Source organism: Eschrichtius robustus, chromosome 5, assembly GCF_028021215.1.
Source record: "Eschrichtius robustus isolate mEscRob2 chromosome 5, mEscRob2.pri, whole genome shotgun sequence".
Classification (NCBI taxonomy): domain Eukaryota; kingdom Metazoa; phylum Chordata; class Mammalia; order Artiodactyla; family Eschrichtiidae; genus Eschrichtius; species Eschrichtius robustus.
This window is the reverse complement of record NC_090828.1, coordinates 87621073-87634617: the sequence shown is the minus strand read 5'-3', so window position 1 is coordinate 87634617 and position 13545 is coordinate 87621073. Positions and strand designations below refer to the sequence as shown.

Here is a 13545-nt window from a genome sequence, read left to right as displayed (position 1 = left end):
ATGCAAGTTTGTATCTTACGGTCATTTCCTAAAAACAGTCACATTTTAATAATTTATGTTCTCTGCCACCCATGGGGAAAGAATTGTACATGCATTAAAACATACTGTAGGAGCCACAAGTGATTATTTTATATCGTGCCACAGATGTGACCACAGGGCTTTTAATAACAGGATACGGCAGGTGAAGCTTCATAGTTTCTTCATTGTGCCACTCTTTATAAATAATTGATAATAAAATAAAAGTGCTGCCTTTTTATTCCTTGAGTTTTCTAAGAAAAGTTGTGTTGTAAAAACTTGTCTAAGAGAAGTTAAGTTGTAAAAATTTCTTCATAAAAAAACACTTTAATTGGAGGTGTTGGTGAGAAAAAAGAGAATTTTAAATTCAGAAATTTTTTCCCCCAAATTTAATTTCAATATTAAAAGTGTATCTTAAAATACAAACTAATTGCATATATGTATGTGTCTGTATATATATCTATTGAACCTAGTCTGCAAATCTAAGTTCTGATGACCTCTAAATCTTGATGGAGATTAACTGTATTTCTTTCCTATTGCTCCAAAAATTTGTGTTAGCATGAAGCATCTGTCATATTTTTATGACATGTATTGCTCATGTTTTGTGTTTTAGAAACAAAATACCTGTAAGAACTTTTTCTTTTATGATGTTCTAGCTCTGGCCACATTACAGTGAGTAAGGTTTCTAATTAACTGACTCTCCAATATATTGAGTTTTCTCTATGGAAACCAATGCTATAGGGCAGGTGTCAGCAAATCTTTTCTGTAATGGGCAAAACAGCAAATGTTTCAGACTTTTTCGTTCATATGGTCTCTGTTGCAGTGATTCATTTGTGCTTGCAAAAGCAGCCATAGACAATATCTAAACAAATGAGATTGTTGTGCTCAAATACAACTTTATTCATTAAGAACAGGTCATGGTTTGCATCCCTCTGTTCTGGGGAAAGTACCTGTAATAGCAGTTCGGGGTTATTTATTCTTAAGAGGTGTTAGAACAATATAAAATTGGTCCCTCTGCAATTATTTACTTCAAAAACTTCAATCGATAGATGTGTTTCTTCGAAGTTGCAGGAAGTCTACAAGTTTTAAGAATGTGATTATTATGTTTGCTCTTACTAAGCTAACAACAGAAGAGCTCAAGAGGTAAGACATGTTTGCAAAGTGAACTATCACCCCCATTTAACGATCAGCATTTTAAAAATTTTATGTCATTAACTGAGACAGAACAGAGTCAGATAGTAAGAGACTGTTAGGGTCTCAAGTCAATGTACAGGAAGAACACAGTATAGAGTCAAAAACAGCATCATTTTTATGGGTCACCTTTGTGTCAACTGATCTAGACAGGACTTGGTTGCAGGGATCCTGCTAATCTCAGCTGAGGTCACTCATGCATCTCTGGCCAACTAAGAGAATGTGGGAGAGTAGAATCCAGGCTGAGCCCAGGGGAGGATGACTCTGATCCACAATTTTTTCATCTTCCATCTGGGCCAGTAGGTTGGCCGAAGCAAGTCCTTCTCATATAGGTGGCAGAGGGCAAGAGAGAGCAAGCCTCATCACTCAAGTGATTAGGAGACTCTCTTTGTATTGTATGTGCTGATGTCCCTTTGCTCAAAACAAGTCACCTGACTGATCCCAGTGGCGGAGAACTGCACCCTGTTCGCAGTGAAGGAACTGAAAAGTTACGTGGCAAAGGACATGGATACAGGAAGGGACGTAGAATCGGAACCACTAAGGCAATTTACTACAGCATGAATATACTTGATCAAATTAAATGACATGATGTGGGATTAAGTGATAAACTGAAAATTTTATTAACTCCTTCAGGTTAACAGGATATACTAAAGCAGCAGTTCTCAAACTTTTTAGTAATGCAAACCTTTTACATTCTTAAAAATCACTGATCACCTCAAAGAGGTTTTAATATTGTTTATATATATGTCTATCTATATTTACTATATTTGTAATTAAAACAGAATTTTAAAATACATTTACTTATTTATTTTAGGACAAAAGTGGCAAACCCATTACATATTGACAGAAATAATATATTGTTAGGGAAGCAAAACTGTAGTTTCTAAAAGAAACAATGAAAGGAATGTTTTATATTTGGCAGATATTTTATATAGATAGAGAGATCTTTACTGTTTGGCTTAATAGAAGGCAACTGGTTTTATATATCTTTTGCATTCAATCTCTTGATTTTTTTTTTTCCTTTGTGAAGCATAGGAATAAAATTGGACCTTGTACAGATATATATTTAGAAAAAGCAAAAGTAGTTTAATAGCTTTTTCAGTTAATTGTGAATATTCTTTGATACTACACCAGAATTTGACAAGTGAGAACTTCTTGGGAGTTGTGGTATGAAATGTGAAACCAAATCACTGATCATTCTATGCTTTGTTACATTAAAATCCATTGGCTGATTTTTCATTTTGAATAGATCTTTTATCCATGCATGATATATAACAATAAGCGTTGGTCATTTGGAAAATATTGGTTCATTGTTATGCATATTTTACAAATATTGATATTTACATATTTCAGTATATGTTCTTTTTAAGATTATATATTACTTCTAAACTCATCAGAAATATCTTTAAATACTGGGAAATGGTCATATTCATAAAAGTGGATACAAGTTTTCCAAAATTCTGCTTTATCTTGGTAACTACTTTTTTCCCTTGGCAACAAATCCTGTGAGTTATTTTCCTTAAACTGACAGACTCAATTTTCCAAAATATGTCTGTCAAATACCTAAGTATGACTTACTATTGTTTGTACATAAGTCGCTCTTTCTTGCAAAAACGGTTTTCCAGTAAGCTAAAGTGGCTAATTCAGCTTGCAACTCAAATAACTGCATAAGTGCATTACTTTGAGACAACCATCCTACTTCAGGATATGGTCAAATGTCTTATGCATAATTCCCACATTAAACTTAAAAATAGGAAAATTAAGATATTGAGATCTAATATAAATGTATTAGTTTTATACTTTTATCAAGGAGATATATAAGTGAAATTAACTTTTTCATGCTGTAACTGAATGGCTTTGACACACAATGACAGTACAAGCTTCCACTACCTTGATTTGTGCTGAGGTGCCAGCAATTTCACCCATCATTGCTTTTGCATTTTCAGTGCACATGTCAACACAGTGAAGAAGGCAAAGAATGTCTTCTTCATGGTATGAAAATTGTTTTGACCTGAAAGGGTCTTGGGAATGCCCCGGATTTTGTGACTCACACTTCGTGAGTCACTGTACCAAAGGATGAACTATATTTATGGTACAGCAGTGTGTCAAAGATTTTCTTAAATATACTGTCTTTACTATTTCAAATCATTAAGCGAATTCAAAATTTATTATGTTCTTCCCCAGGGTTGTTTGGTTGGCTTTGATCTGGCACATGCAGTTGGAAATGTTGAACTCCACTTACATGAGTGGGGAGTTGATTTTGCCTGCTGGTGCTCCTACAAGGTATCAACAAACTAGTTAATATATTTTTATTCTTTTATTCCACATTGACATTAATCTAAATGTAAAACTGGATCAGTGGCCAATTTTAAGTATTTGAATTACTTACCTCCATTTCTTTCATTACTGTATTTTCTGACTTCAGTTAACTGTAGAGTCACATGATAGAATAGTATAGGTTATTAAATTTTGGTATTTCCATCCTCTATAGAGTACTATTCCTTCAATTCCCTGGCTGCTCTGTAAAAGTCAGGAGGTTCTGGAAAAAAAGCTCCACACTTAGAACTTAATTCAAATTGATCTGAGTTTTTTGTTGATATGTTGTGAAATTTCTACATAAGTAAAGATAATTCTTATGGAATCAACTTTGTATTGACATTTGAAGACAAGTTAATTGACAGGGAGCATGGAAATAAAACCAATTTTATTTTAATTTAGGTGTTTTAAAAATATAATCTTTTATTATTATTTAAATATCTTGTGACAAAATAACTGAAATGAATGAGCTCTGAAATGAGATAAATGTCACTGGAACTGTTATCTACTAGTTGGGACAAAATTTGGCTAAAAAAGTAATAGCTATTTATTCTCGATTAATAATGCTATGTTTCATTTTTTTTCTTTAAACAAGGTAACTCCAAATTCTGTTTTATTATAAAAGTTCAAATAGGCACACATTCTGATCTTGTCAAAAGTTGGTTTCATAACAAAAAAGTCAAATTATTACATTGTTTACTTTTGTCATACATATTTAGGTAAACCCAAACAGTTTAATTTATTCTCAATCCAGTATTTAAATACAGGAGCAGGAGGTCTTGCTGGTGCCTTTGTCCATGAAAAGCATGCCTATACAATTAAACCTGCGTAAGTACTATCTTTAGATTCTTCTTTGGTGATGAATAAATGAATTTGCATTAATAATGTGCTAAATTTACATAAGCTCTTTAAGATGCTATCCAATAAGAATCTGGACTGATTATAATTATTTTACTACTCTACGAACAATGATATGCTTTATCGGAAATAAATGGTTTCCAAAGAGTTCACTTGGTTGAACAAGAAATTTAATCACAAAAGGGAAGCTTCAAGGCTAAAAATGAGTCCCTGTAATCATGCAGAGCAGATGGTTTAATGCGAAGAGACTACTTAACTCTTTTTCAAAAATTAGACTTTAGAAAATTTCAGGTTTCTCACATTGATGAATAAATCAAAGGCAACTAGAGCTGTGCCTAATAGAGCTTAAAAGTGGTATGTGATTATTAAAATTACATCTACCTTTAAAGCTGGAAACTTATAAGATGGTCTTGTAAGGAGTATCGTCTGTCCTAAAAAATTTTATAATCCATGAAAACTGAAGAAGCTGAACACTGAACAACAGACTGACTACATAAAAAGAAATACTTTTCAATTTTTATATAGCACTCCATTTTTTTAGAGCGAGTATAAATGCAAATGTGATACACCAACAAATTTACACATTTTTATTTGACTGGGGAACTCTTAAGTGTTTCTATTTTTTTTATCTGGTATGGAGATAAAGAAATAATATTCTGTAAAAAAAAAATCCTTTCAAAGTTGTATCAGAGTGTATGTGATGAGGAGACTGTCTAGACTCCTAATAGGTAATATAATAACATTTGATTAGTTCTCTGAATCTTCTCAGTCACTGGCTGAGTGGTATAATCGTTATAAGAATTGAAACTGAATTAGTAATAAAGCTTGGAGCACCTCACATTTTTGAGATTCTGTGCATATAAGTCTTACAAATTTAAGATGAGTTTCTATAGCTCATTTAATTATGTCTAAAATTTCCGCAAGATTTTAAAGTTTTAAAATTAAATAGAGCATCTTTTGGGCAAGTATTTTGTTAGGCAGACATCTTCCTTGAGTATATTGTCAGTACATTAGATTTCTCCCCTTGTCCCAAATTCTCTGAAAAGAATATAAAGCGCATATTATATTATAGGAATACCATACATGTTTTAAAAGCTCTCTTTTTCATTTTTAGCAAACCACATTGACAACATTTTACCTAGCATAAGTGTTTTCCATATAGACAGTATATAAGGTATTGCTTGCCTTTGTGTGAAGACTCACTACCTTGAGCATTTCCAACTCTCCACTTATTTAAATTGCAATAGAGGAATCAGCAAAGGGAAAGGAGGGTGTAGTAAGTAATCTACAAAATTCTAGAGAATGCAAGTGTTAGCAGTTTAACTGATTTTCCAGCATCTCTATTGCACTTCAGATTTCTTTCACCGTTATTTGCCCTTCATGGATGAGGAACAGGAGAGGGTGGAGGGGTTGTAGTGTGTTCGCATGTGCCTCATCTTGTAGAATCCCAACATTCTCTAGACCCAGTAAGCAATTGTTAAGTCTATGCTCCCAGGAGAAAGACCATGCAGACAGACCAGATTTACATTCCAGCTTGATCACTCACTTGCCGGTCCATAACCTGAAGAATGTCCTTGACTTCATAGTATTCTAGCCTCTATATAAAGATAACATCAGCATCTACCTCATAGGCAATTACTGTGAGATTAAAATGGGATGATGCATGTAAAGCACTTAGCATAGCCACTGAAGCATGATAGGTGATCCATACATGTAGGCTAAGTATTTTGTTGCCTCAATGTGAAGTTGCATGTTAACTTGTAGAATTTTGCCTAGTAGAGATCATTTCTCTCAAGCAGGAAACATAGCCTTAAAGGTTACGGCTTGTGACCTTTGGGACATTAAACCGTTTTGTACCTATTGCCAAGCTCAGACTGACCCTGTAAGTCTCTATTCCTTGAATTCTCTCTCGTACTGGCCTCACTATCTTAATTGGCTCCCTTGCTAATTAATGAGTTGATTGAGATCTTTGTATGTGTTCATTTTATATTTGTATGAGAGCCATGCTATTAACTTTTTTTGAAACTTATACGTTATTAACTATTGTTGCATTTTAACTATCTGGCTTTGGAGACTGATGACTCAATTCAGTCTGACTCATGTAGCCCTTCTTACAGGAAAGACTGTTTGTTGCTGTTTCTTCGTTTGTTTGTTGTTAAAGCTTCTTTTTATGTGATATCAGAGGGACTAATTCCGATGGTACCAACTTCTACCCTACAGTGGAATGTAACTGCTGTTTATGTTGTAAACTTTGTCAAGTAAACTTTGTCGCTTAAAGAAGGGTGACATCTAGTGGCTAAACACATTATTTCAAATAAAGAGTACATATAACTTTTCCTGGTCCATTCGTCCTTTATCAAGTATTTTTTAAGTATATATATTTAAATCATTTTTTATTTTATATCATTTGACCCCATATTTATAGTGCAATGACTGTGTAGTCAAAGCCTTCGATAAAGAGGTAGGACAGGACGAAGGTGGAAGTTAGTGAGGGGCATTCTAGGTGCCTGGTTAAACATAAGGCATAAATGTTTATCAAGGCTGAGAAGAAGGGCATTATGGGGAGTGGCTGGCCTACCTGCTGTAGTGAGTGGATCCCGGAACATGTAATCCTGAATGCTAAAAGTGTAATATTCATTATATAATTTCAAAGTATCTTTTATATGATGTTCCCATTAGCGACTGGTAAATTACATCTGTACCAAGAAATTTCACTTCCTTTTGTTTAAATAGGCATTTTGGCCATTGTTCAAAACTGATGGTGACCTAAGACTTTTCCCAAGAACCTTTGCCAATAAAAAGAATGAGTAGAGGCCAGAGGCAGTCCACTGCATTAAGCATTATAATTCAAGCTATTATTCTCAACTAGAATTTGACCTTTTCCTAGTTTATCATCACTTTTTTTCATTCCAGTGTCATATTCTAAACCTTGTCTGTAGCTAAGAATTATACAAAATTAGAAATGGTTGTGAGTAAATGTCATCTTGTGTCTTTTTCCTTCAGGGCTGACTTCAATTTAGTCTACACAGTTAATTATTGCTCTGAAATATGAAGGAAAATATTTTAATTATAAGAATTTGACAATCAGAAATGTATCACTTTAAAAAAAGTACTTCAATATCTTGAATTTTTCTTTTTAACTTTATAAGTGTTGACCTTTCTGATAGACTTTAGATCAATAGTTAACCTTTTGGTTTTAGGGAATTCAAACATATCTGAGGACCATAAAAAGATTCTTCTGTTGAGAGCCCATAGACTGCAATTCAAGACACCACCACCCACCTCTTCTTTTTTTTTAGAGAGATTCTAGCATGAAAACAGGAGTGGATTATGTGAGCTATTAAGATTCCTTCTATGGCTTACTTTTTCACCCTGTCCAATGAAATAACACATACAAGAAAACTGCTGTTCCTCACTTTCCATGCTGGTATAAAAAACCTCCAAATGGTCTCATATAGTAAATCTCTTGAAATGCTAGTTTCCCCTACATTTTTTTTTTTTTTTTAAAGTTTTCTGAGTGGCCAAGAATGGGGCCTACTGATAATTTTTTTTAAATGCCAGAATTTCAAATCATGCCAACACATTTCCATAAACAGCTAGAGGTATTTGATTGAAGACTTTAAGTAGAGATAACATTTTTAAGGCTTTATTGAGAAATTGACTCATCTCCTTTATTATAATAAGTCATTTGCAGGTTAAAAAGAATCAATAGAAGAGGCTGGCTGACATCAGTGCATGGTTAAGGCATATTTTAGAACTCAGAAATGTAGGTTATTATTATTATTAGGGAACTTAAAAAAAGAGGAACAATATAGGAAAACAACATTGTTTCCTATAAAACAATATAGGGAAGTCTAAGAAAGGATAATAATAAGCATCAAGAAAATTTAGAAAAAAAGACAAAAAATTATAAGCATGTACCATGCTTGCTTGACCCAACTGTACAATTAATGTTATATGGAGAGATCATCTAATGCACATTTGTTCTGGGGAGTACTGACTTGATATATTTGATTCTACATACTTCTCCAGGCAATACTGGAGAACGCCATAGCCCAAAACTCATCTATAATTTAAACCTTGTTTTGGTTTCTGTGATTCTTTCTGACTTACTACTTATCACATCCTTGTCTACTACCTGCATAAGGTCTTGTTGTTAAATGCTGAGAGAAAAAGGAAGCGTAGGTGTGTGAATTCACAAGACTCCAAATGCTTTCAAATGGAACAGGCCAGTATCAATAGATTTCTCAGTGAGAGTTTTCACAGACTCCCTAGTTGATCTATGACCTAGACCTCCCACGGCATCTGTTCTACCTATTTAGCATGTTTCTGGAGTTAGGTGTTCAGTATGAATTAACATGGATGACTTCTCAGCCACAACTTCCTGCCCTATCAGACAGCCATATTAAATATACTTGGCCATCCCCTTTGTCCTTAATGTGTACCTCCCACAGCCCTAATCTTCCAGTGTACCACTTTCTCTTGCTTCTGCTGCAATGTATGTGACTACTCTTCTATATTTTATAAGGTTTTCTCTTTCACTTTTTCATTGATTCTCTCAATGCCTCAACCCTTGGTCCTCTTGCCCAGGAGTTTCTCATCCACAGTCATTATGTCAACAACAGACATTTGTAGAAGACACCAATTTGCATTTCCAGCTTTACCACTTGCTTACTTTCTAGCCCTTACTTTCATCTGATTGCAAACTGCCAGAGTTCCTGATTACCAAAGCATTATTCCAGTCCCCAAAGATATATGACAATGTAGGAAAGCAAAAACTGTCATAGTAGGAAATTTTCACTAATGAACTACCCACTTATAAAATTAGCCTTTTCTAAACACCCTTTCCCAATTAGTATTAGCATTTATCTCTATGTTATTATAAAAAAGTTTGGACTCTTGCTGATTATAGAATGTTATAAGCATAACACAATAAAAACTTAATGCAAATGAACTGTAAAGTGAAATTTTTCAAGAGATTCAGGATTTCATGATGCAAGTGATACTGAAGAACTGCTGAATCACAAAATCATGGACAATGAGAATATGTCAGAGTCAGAACCATTAACAGATGAAGTAGACGAAATCAGACACGGTACTTCAAAAGCAAATGACTAGAATATCAGGGATTAAAAGGAAATGATGAATGCTTCAAAAATTTTGTGGAAATGATCATCTTTATGTTCATGCTAAACAAGTTAAATACAGGGCTTCCCTGGTGGCGCAGTGGTTGACAATCTGCCTGCCAATGCAGGGGACACGGGTTCGAGCCCTGGTCTGGGAAGATCCCACATGCCGCGGAGCGGCTGGGCCCGTGAGCCACGATTACTGAGCCTGCGCGTCTGGAGCCTGTGCTCCGCAACAAGAGAGGCCGCGACAGTGAGAGGCCCGCCCGCGCACCGCGATGAAGAGTGGCCCCCGCTCGCCGCAGCTGGAGAAAGCCCTCGCACAGAAACGAAGACCCAACACAGCCAAAAACAAATAAATTTATTAAAAAAAAAAAAGTTAAATATAATACAAAAAAGAAGGGCTTCCCTGGTGGCGCAGTGGTGGAGAATCTGCCTGCCAATGCAGGGCACACGGGTTCGAGCCCTGGTCTGGGAAGATCCCACATGCCGCGGAGCGGCTGGGCCCGTGAGCCACGATTACTGAGCCTGCGCGTCTGGAGCCTGTGCTCCGCAACAAGAGAGGCCGCGACAGTGAGAGGCCCGCGCACCGCGATGAAGAGTGGTCCCCACTTGCCACAACTAGAGAGAGCCCTCGCACAGAAACGAAGACCCAACACAGCCAAAAATAAATAAATTAATTAATTTAATAATAAAAAAAAAGATTGTAGTTTGCTCTCACATTTGTTAAAATACACACAAAACCCCCACAATTTATTATTCTTTTTAATAATTAGCATATTATAATTTTAATGTAAGTTTTGTCAAATTATAAATTAAATTTGTTTTACAATTTAAAATTTTATTTTTCAAGAGCATCTCAATCAAATCTTTTATTATGTTTTCCTCCATTATTTACTAAAAAGAGTATGGTTTACTGTTTTAAAATAGATGTATTTTAAACGGCTTTTTCCCAGTATTCCATTTGTAATCAAATAATGAGGATTTCCAATATATCCATACATCTTTCCAATCTTAGGAATTAAACATGATGAACCTTCCATTTTATCCTACTCCAAAACGAGTGTCCTTTCTAAGGTGCTCACTGCTTTACCAAGTAAAGAGAAAGCTCCTGAGTCAATAGAGGAGGCACGAGCAAATATAACCCACATATATTTTTGTACAAGAAACTTTAATAGATAGAAATAAATATAGGATATTGTTTAAATCATACAATCTATTTGGAGAGATGCCATTTCGATAGCTGAATAAACAATTTAAATGACAAGTAACACAGGGATAGAATATGTGCCACAAGGCAATTTCTTAATAATTGCTGGGTGAATTTTCAGATATTGCCATAGGAACAGTGAAGGAATAGATAACTTTAACCCAGAGCTGCTTTGGAAAAGCTTGAAGAAGTTGGTGGTGAAACTTACAGATACAATTCCTCTGCAAAATGGAATGCTATGTTAACTAAGTGAGTAAATTTTCTCTCTGTTACTTTGAAAGCTGAAATTGTTGCCTGTGAGGGAGATTTCACTTGATTAGTTTCATAAATTTAAGGAAGTATAAAGAAGAAAGAATTACTTAAATGACATTTCTTTAAGGGATATGTCAAGTGATCTTTTTCTTTTTATACTCTTTACTAGAATTTTTACGGAATCTGAGTTATTGACTTAACATTTAAAAGTCTGCCGATTATCATAAAATTGCTCTTTATCTCTATTCTACAATATTTTAGAAATTATAAACAGTGGTAAAATCAAGTATGCTTCATACTCTTAGTTCCAGAGCCATGCTCACGAGCGGGTTATACCTATTGTAAATCCTAGTCCCCAAAGCCTCATTGTAAGGGATCCAAAAGAAGACAATTTGATTGAAGAAAACTCATTTATGGATTCATGGCATATAACCTATACCTGTCTTCATTCAGAAACCATTTTAGATCAATAACTCTAAAAGGATCCCTCATCTTCTTGGCTTGACACTTTTTTACTGTGCAAAATCATCTAGATAATTTTCGCGTGTGAATTTAAGCTGGGATCATAAAAATAACGTTTATGCACTGAGGCATGATCACAGTTAAAAATAATTTCAGTAAATAATCTGATTTTCTCAATTTAAGAGATAAAGGAATCCTGGCTCTTAAAAGAAAACCAAAATAGTAATCATCAGTATAAAAAGATACATTAAAGCCATTGTTGCTTGCAAATCACTATTCTCAGATAATGATGACGTAAAGATTAATTTGAGAAAACTGAAGTCCTTTGAAAACTCAAAATTTATTTTCTCTTTGAAAATTGCAGACTAGTGTCCCTGGAGATATATGAGGTCAGTGAACCTTTTAAACACAAAAAGTAAAACTTGTCAAAGAGCTTCAGCTCTTGTTTTAATTACTTCAAGTTTTGTCCCTAAAGTAACCTTCAGAATCTGCAAGGGTTTTTAATATAAACTATGAAGAGCTATTGCTAAACTTTTATTTGTTCTTGTTGAGAAAACACATGTATCCATCTGACTCTTTATGACTGTCAAAACAACCACGGTGCAATGATACATGTTGTGTGGGGCAGCCTGGGAAACTGCTCATCACACACAGACCCACTGGGTCCTGGTGCTTCCAAGACTGAGCTGTGCCAACTTCACAGGCCCCAGGAATACTTGGAATGCATTACTCAGAACGGAGGTCTGAATTCCTATGATCCATTTTCTCTTTGGTCACTTGTTTTTAACTCCACCCCAGAGGATAGGGTTTGATTGAGTGGGAGTTATCCTTTTCTCTAGAATTGAGGTTTGTCTCCATCATGGTAAGGTCTTGTAGAGATAGCTTGCCTTCGTTCTCTTATAAATCCTTGCTCCAATCAGATGTGGTCAGAGTCTCAGAAGATTTGGCACAGGCATGGAAACCTAGGCAGAACATGCCCATTTGATTCTTTTTTTTTTTTTTTAAGGGGGCCTGTGATCCTTGTGAGAATTCATCTTAGTATGTCCAATGTGATTGTTTGAAAAATTGACTAAATTAATTCTAAATGTTTAAGTACAAGGACATTGTCCTTTTGATTTTCCTTTACTTTCATAATCCACAATGCCCAAGAAAATATTTTTAAAATTTTGTTGTTGGATATATAGCTCTTTCTTTACTCTCAGCATAACAGACAAACCATCTTCTAGCATATGGAAGCATTTCTACTTTGCAAGGTATTCTGAAGTGGGTATGATTTGCAAAATACTGTCAAATTAAATATGCATTTCCATATGCTTCTACAAAGACCAAATATATCCATGAAAACCAGCTATATACAACTTCAAAAGTCCTTCATGAGTATTTTAATCAACATTGCAAATAGTTCTTTCTAAAGTCGTAAATTCAGACATCTTCTTGATGTGTTTTGTGCTTTTAGCATCAATACTACCACAGATTATATACCAATATTTTATAGTAATAATACATTTCAATAAATCATATGCAGAAATTTTTTCTTAATGAAGCTTTCACACCAAGAAAATATTGATTTAGCTCTTATAAGGACAGCATATTATTCTGAATCTTCAGGAAACAACTTTCATTAACCAAAACTTACAATAACAGGAAGTACTTTCTTATAACTATGCTTATCATACTGCTAGCTCACTGAACATATTTTAACAAGCCTCCTTTTGAGTAAGATTTGAAGATGTAACTGAATATGTAACAGAACCAAGTAAAGCACTCTATCTTAACGATATTTACATTATGATTGGGCAAATGAGTGGAGAAAAAGGAATTGAACCCCCATACATCCACAACTCCTTTCCAAACAGCGTTAAATCAGCTGACTTAGAGCAGAGCAGAGCAATTGTGAATAGATGAATTTTTTTAGAAAATAGGAACTGATAAAGATCTTCTTTACTAAGAGTGAGTTGGTAATATTTTACCTGTCTAACGTCATGGCCATATTGAGCCTTATAATAGTCATGCTTAGGGACTAGTTGCTGACATCAAGGGATGAATGCACAATTCACAGGCTGAAACATCCTGTTTTGTCAAGATTTTTATTGTCACTAGCACCTTTGAATCTGC

At 34.7% G+C, this 13545-nt stretch overlaps 1 protein-coding gene across 1 annotated transcript in view; it reads left to right on the top strand.

Annotated features, from left to right (window-relative positions):
• Positions 1 to 13545, top strand: part of KYNU (kynureninase) — a 101429-nt gene that overhangs the window by 63540 nt on the left and 24344 nt on the right. Inside the window, 2 exon segments of the mRNA XM_068543995.1 lie at positions 3391 to 3489; positions 4277 to 4350. Of these exon segments, the coding sequence (XP_068400096.1) occupies positions 3391 to 3489; positions 4277 to 4350 (173 nt within the window).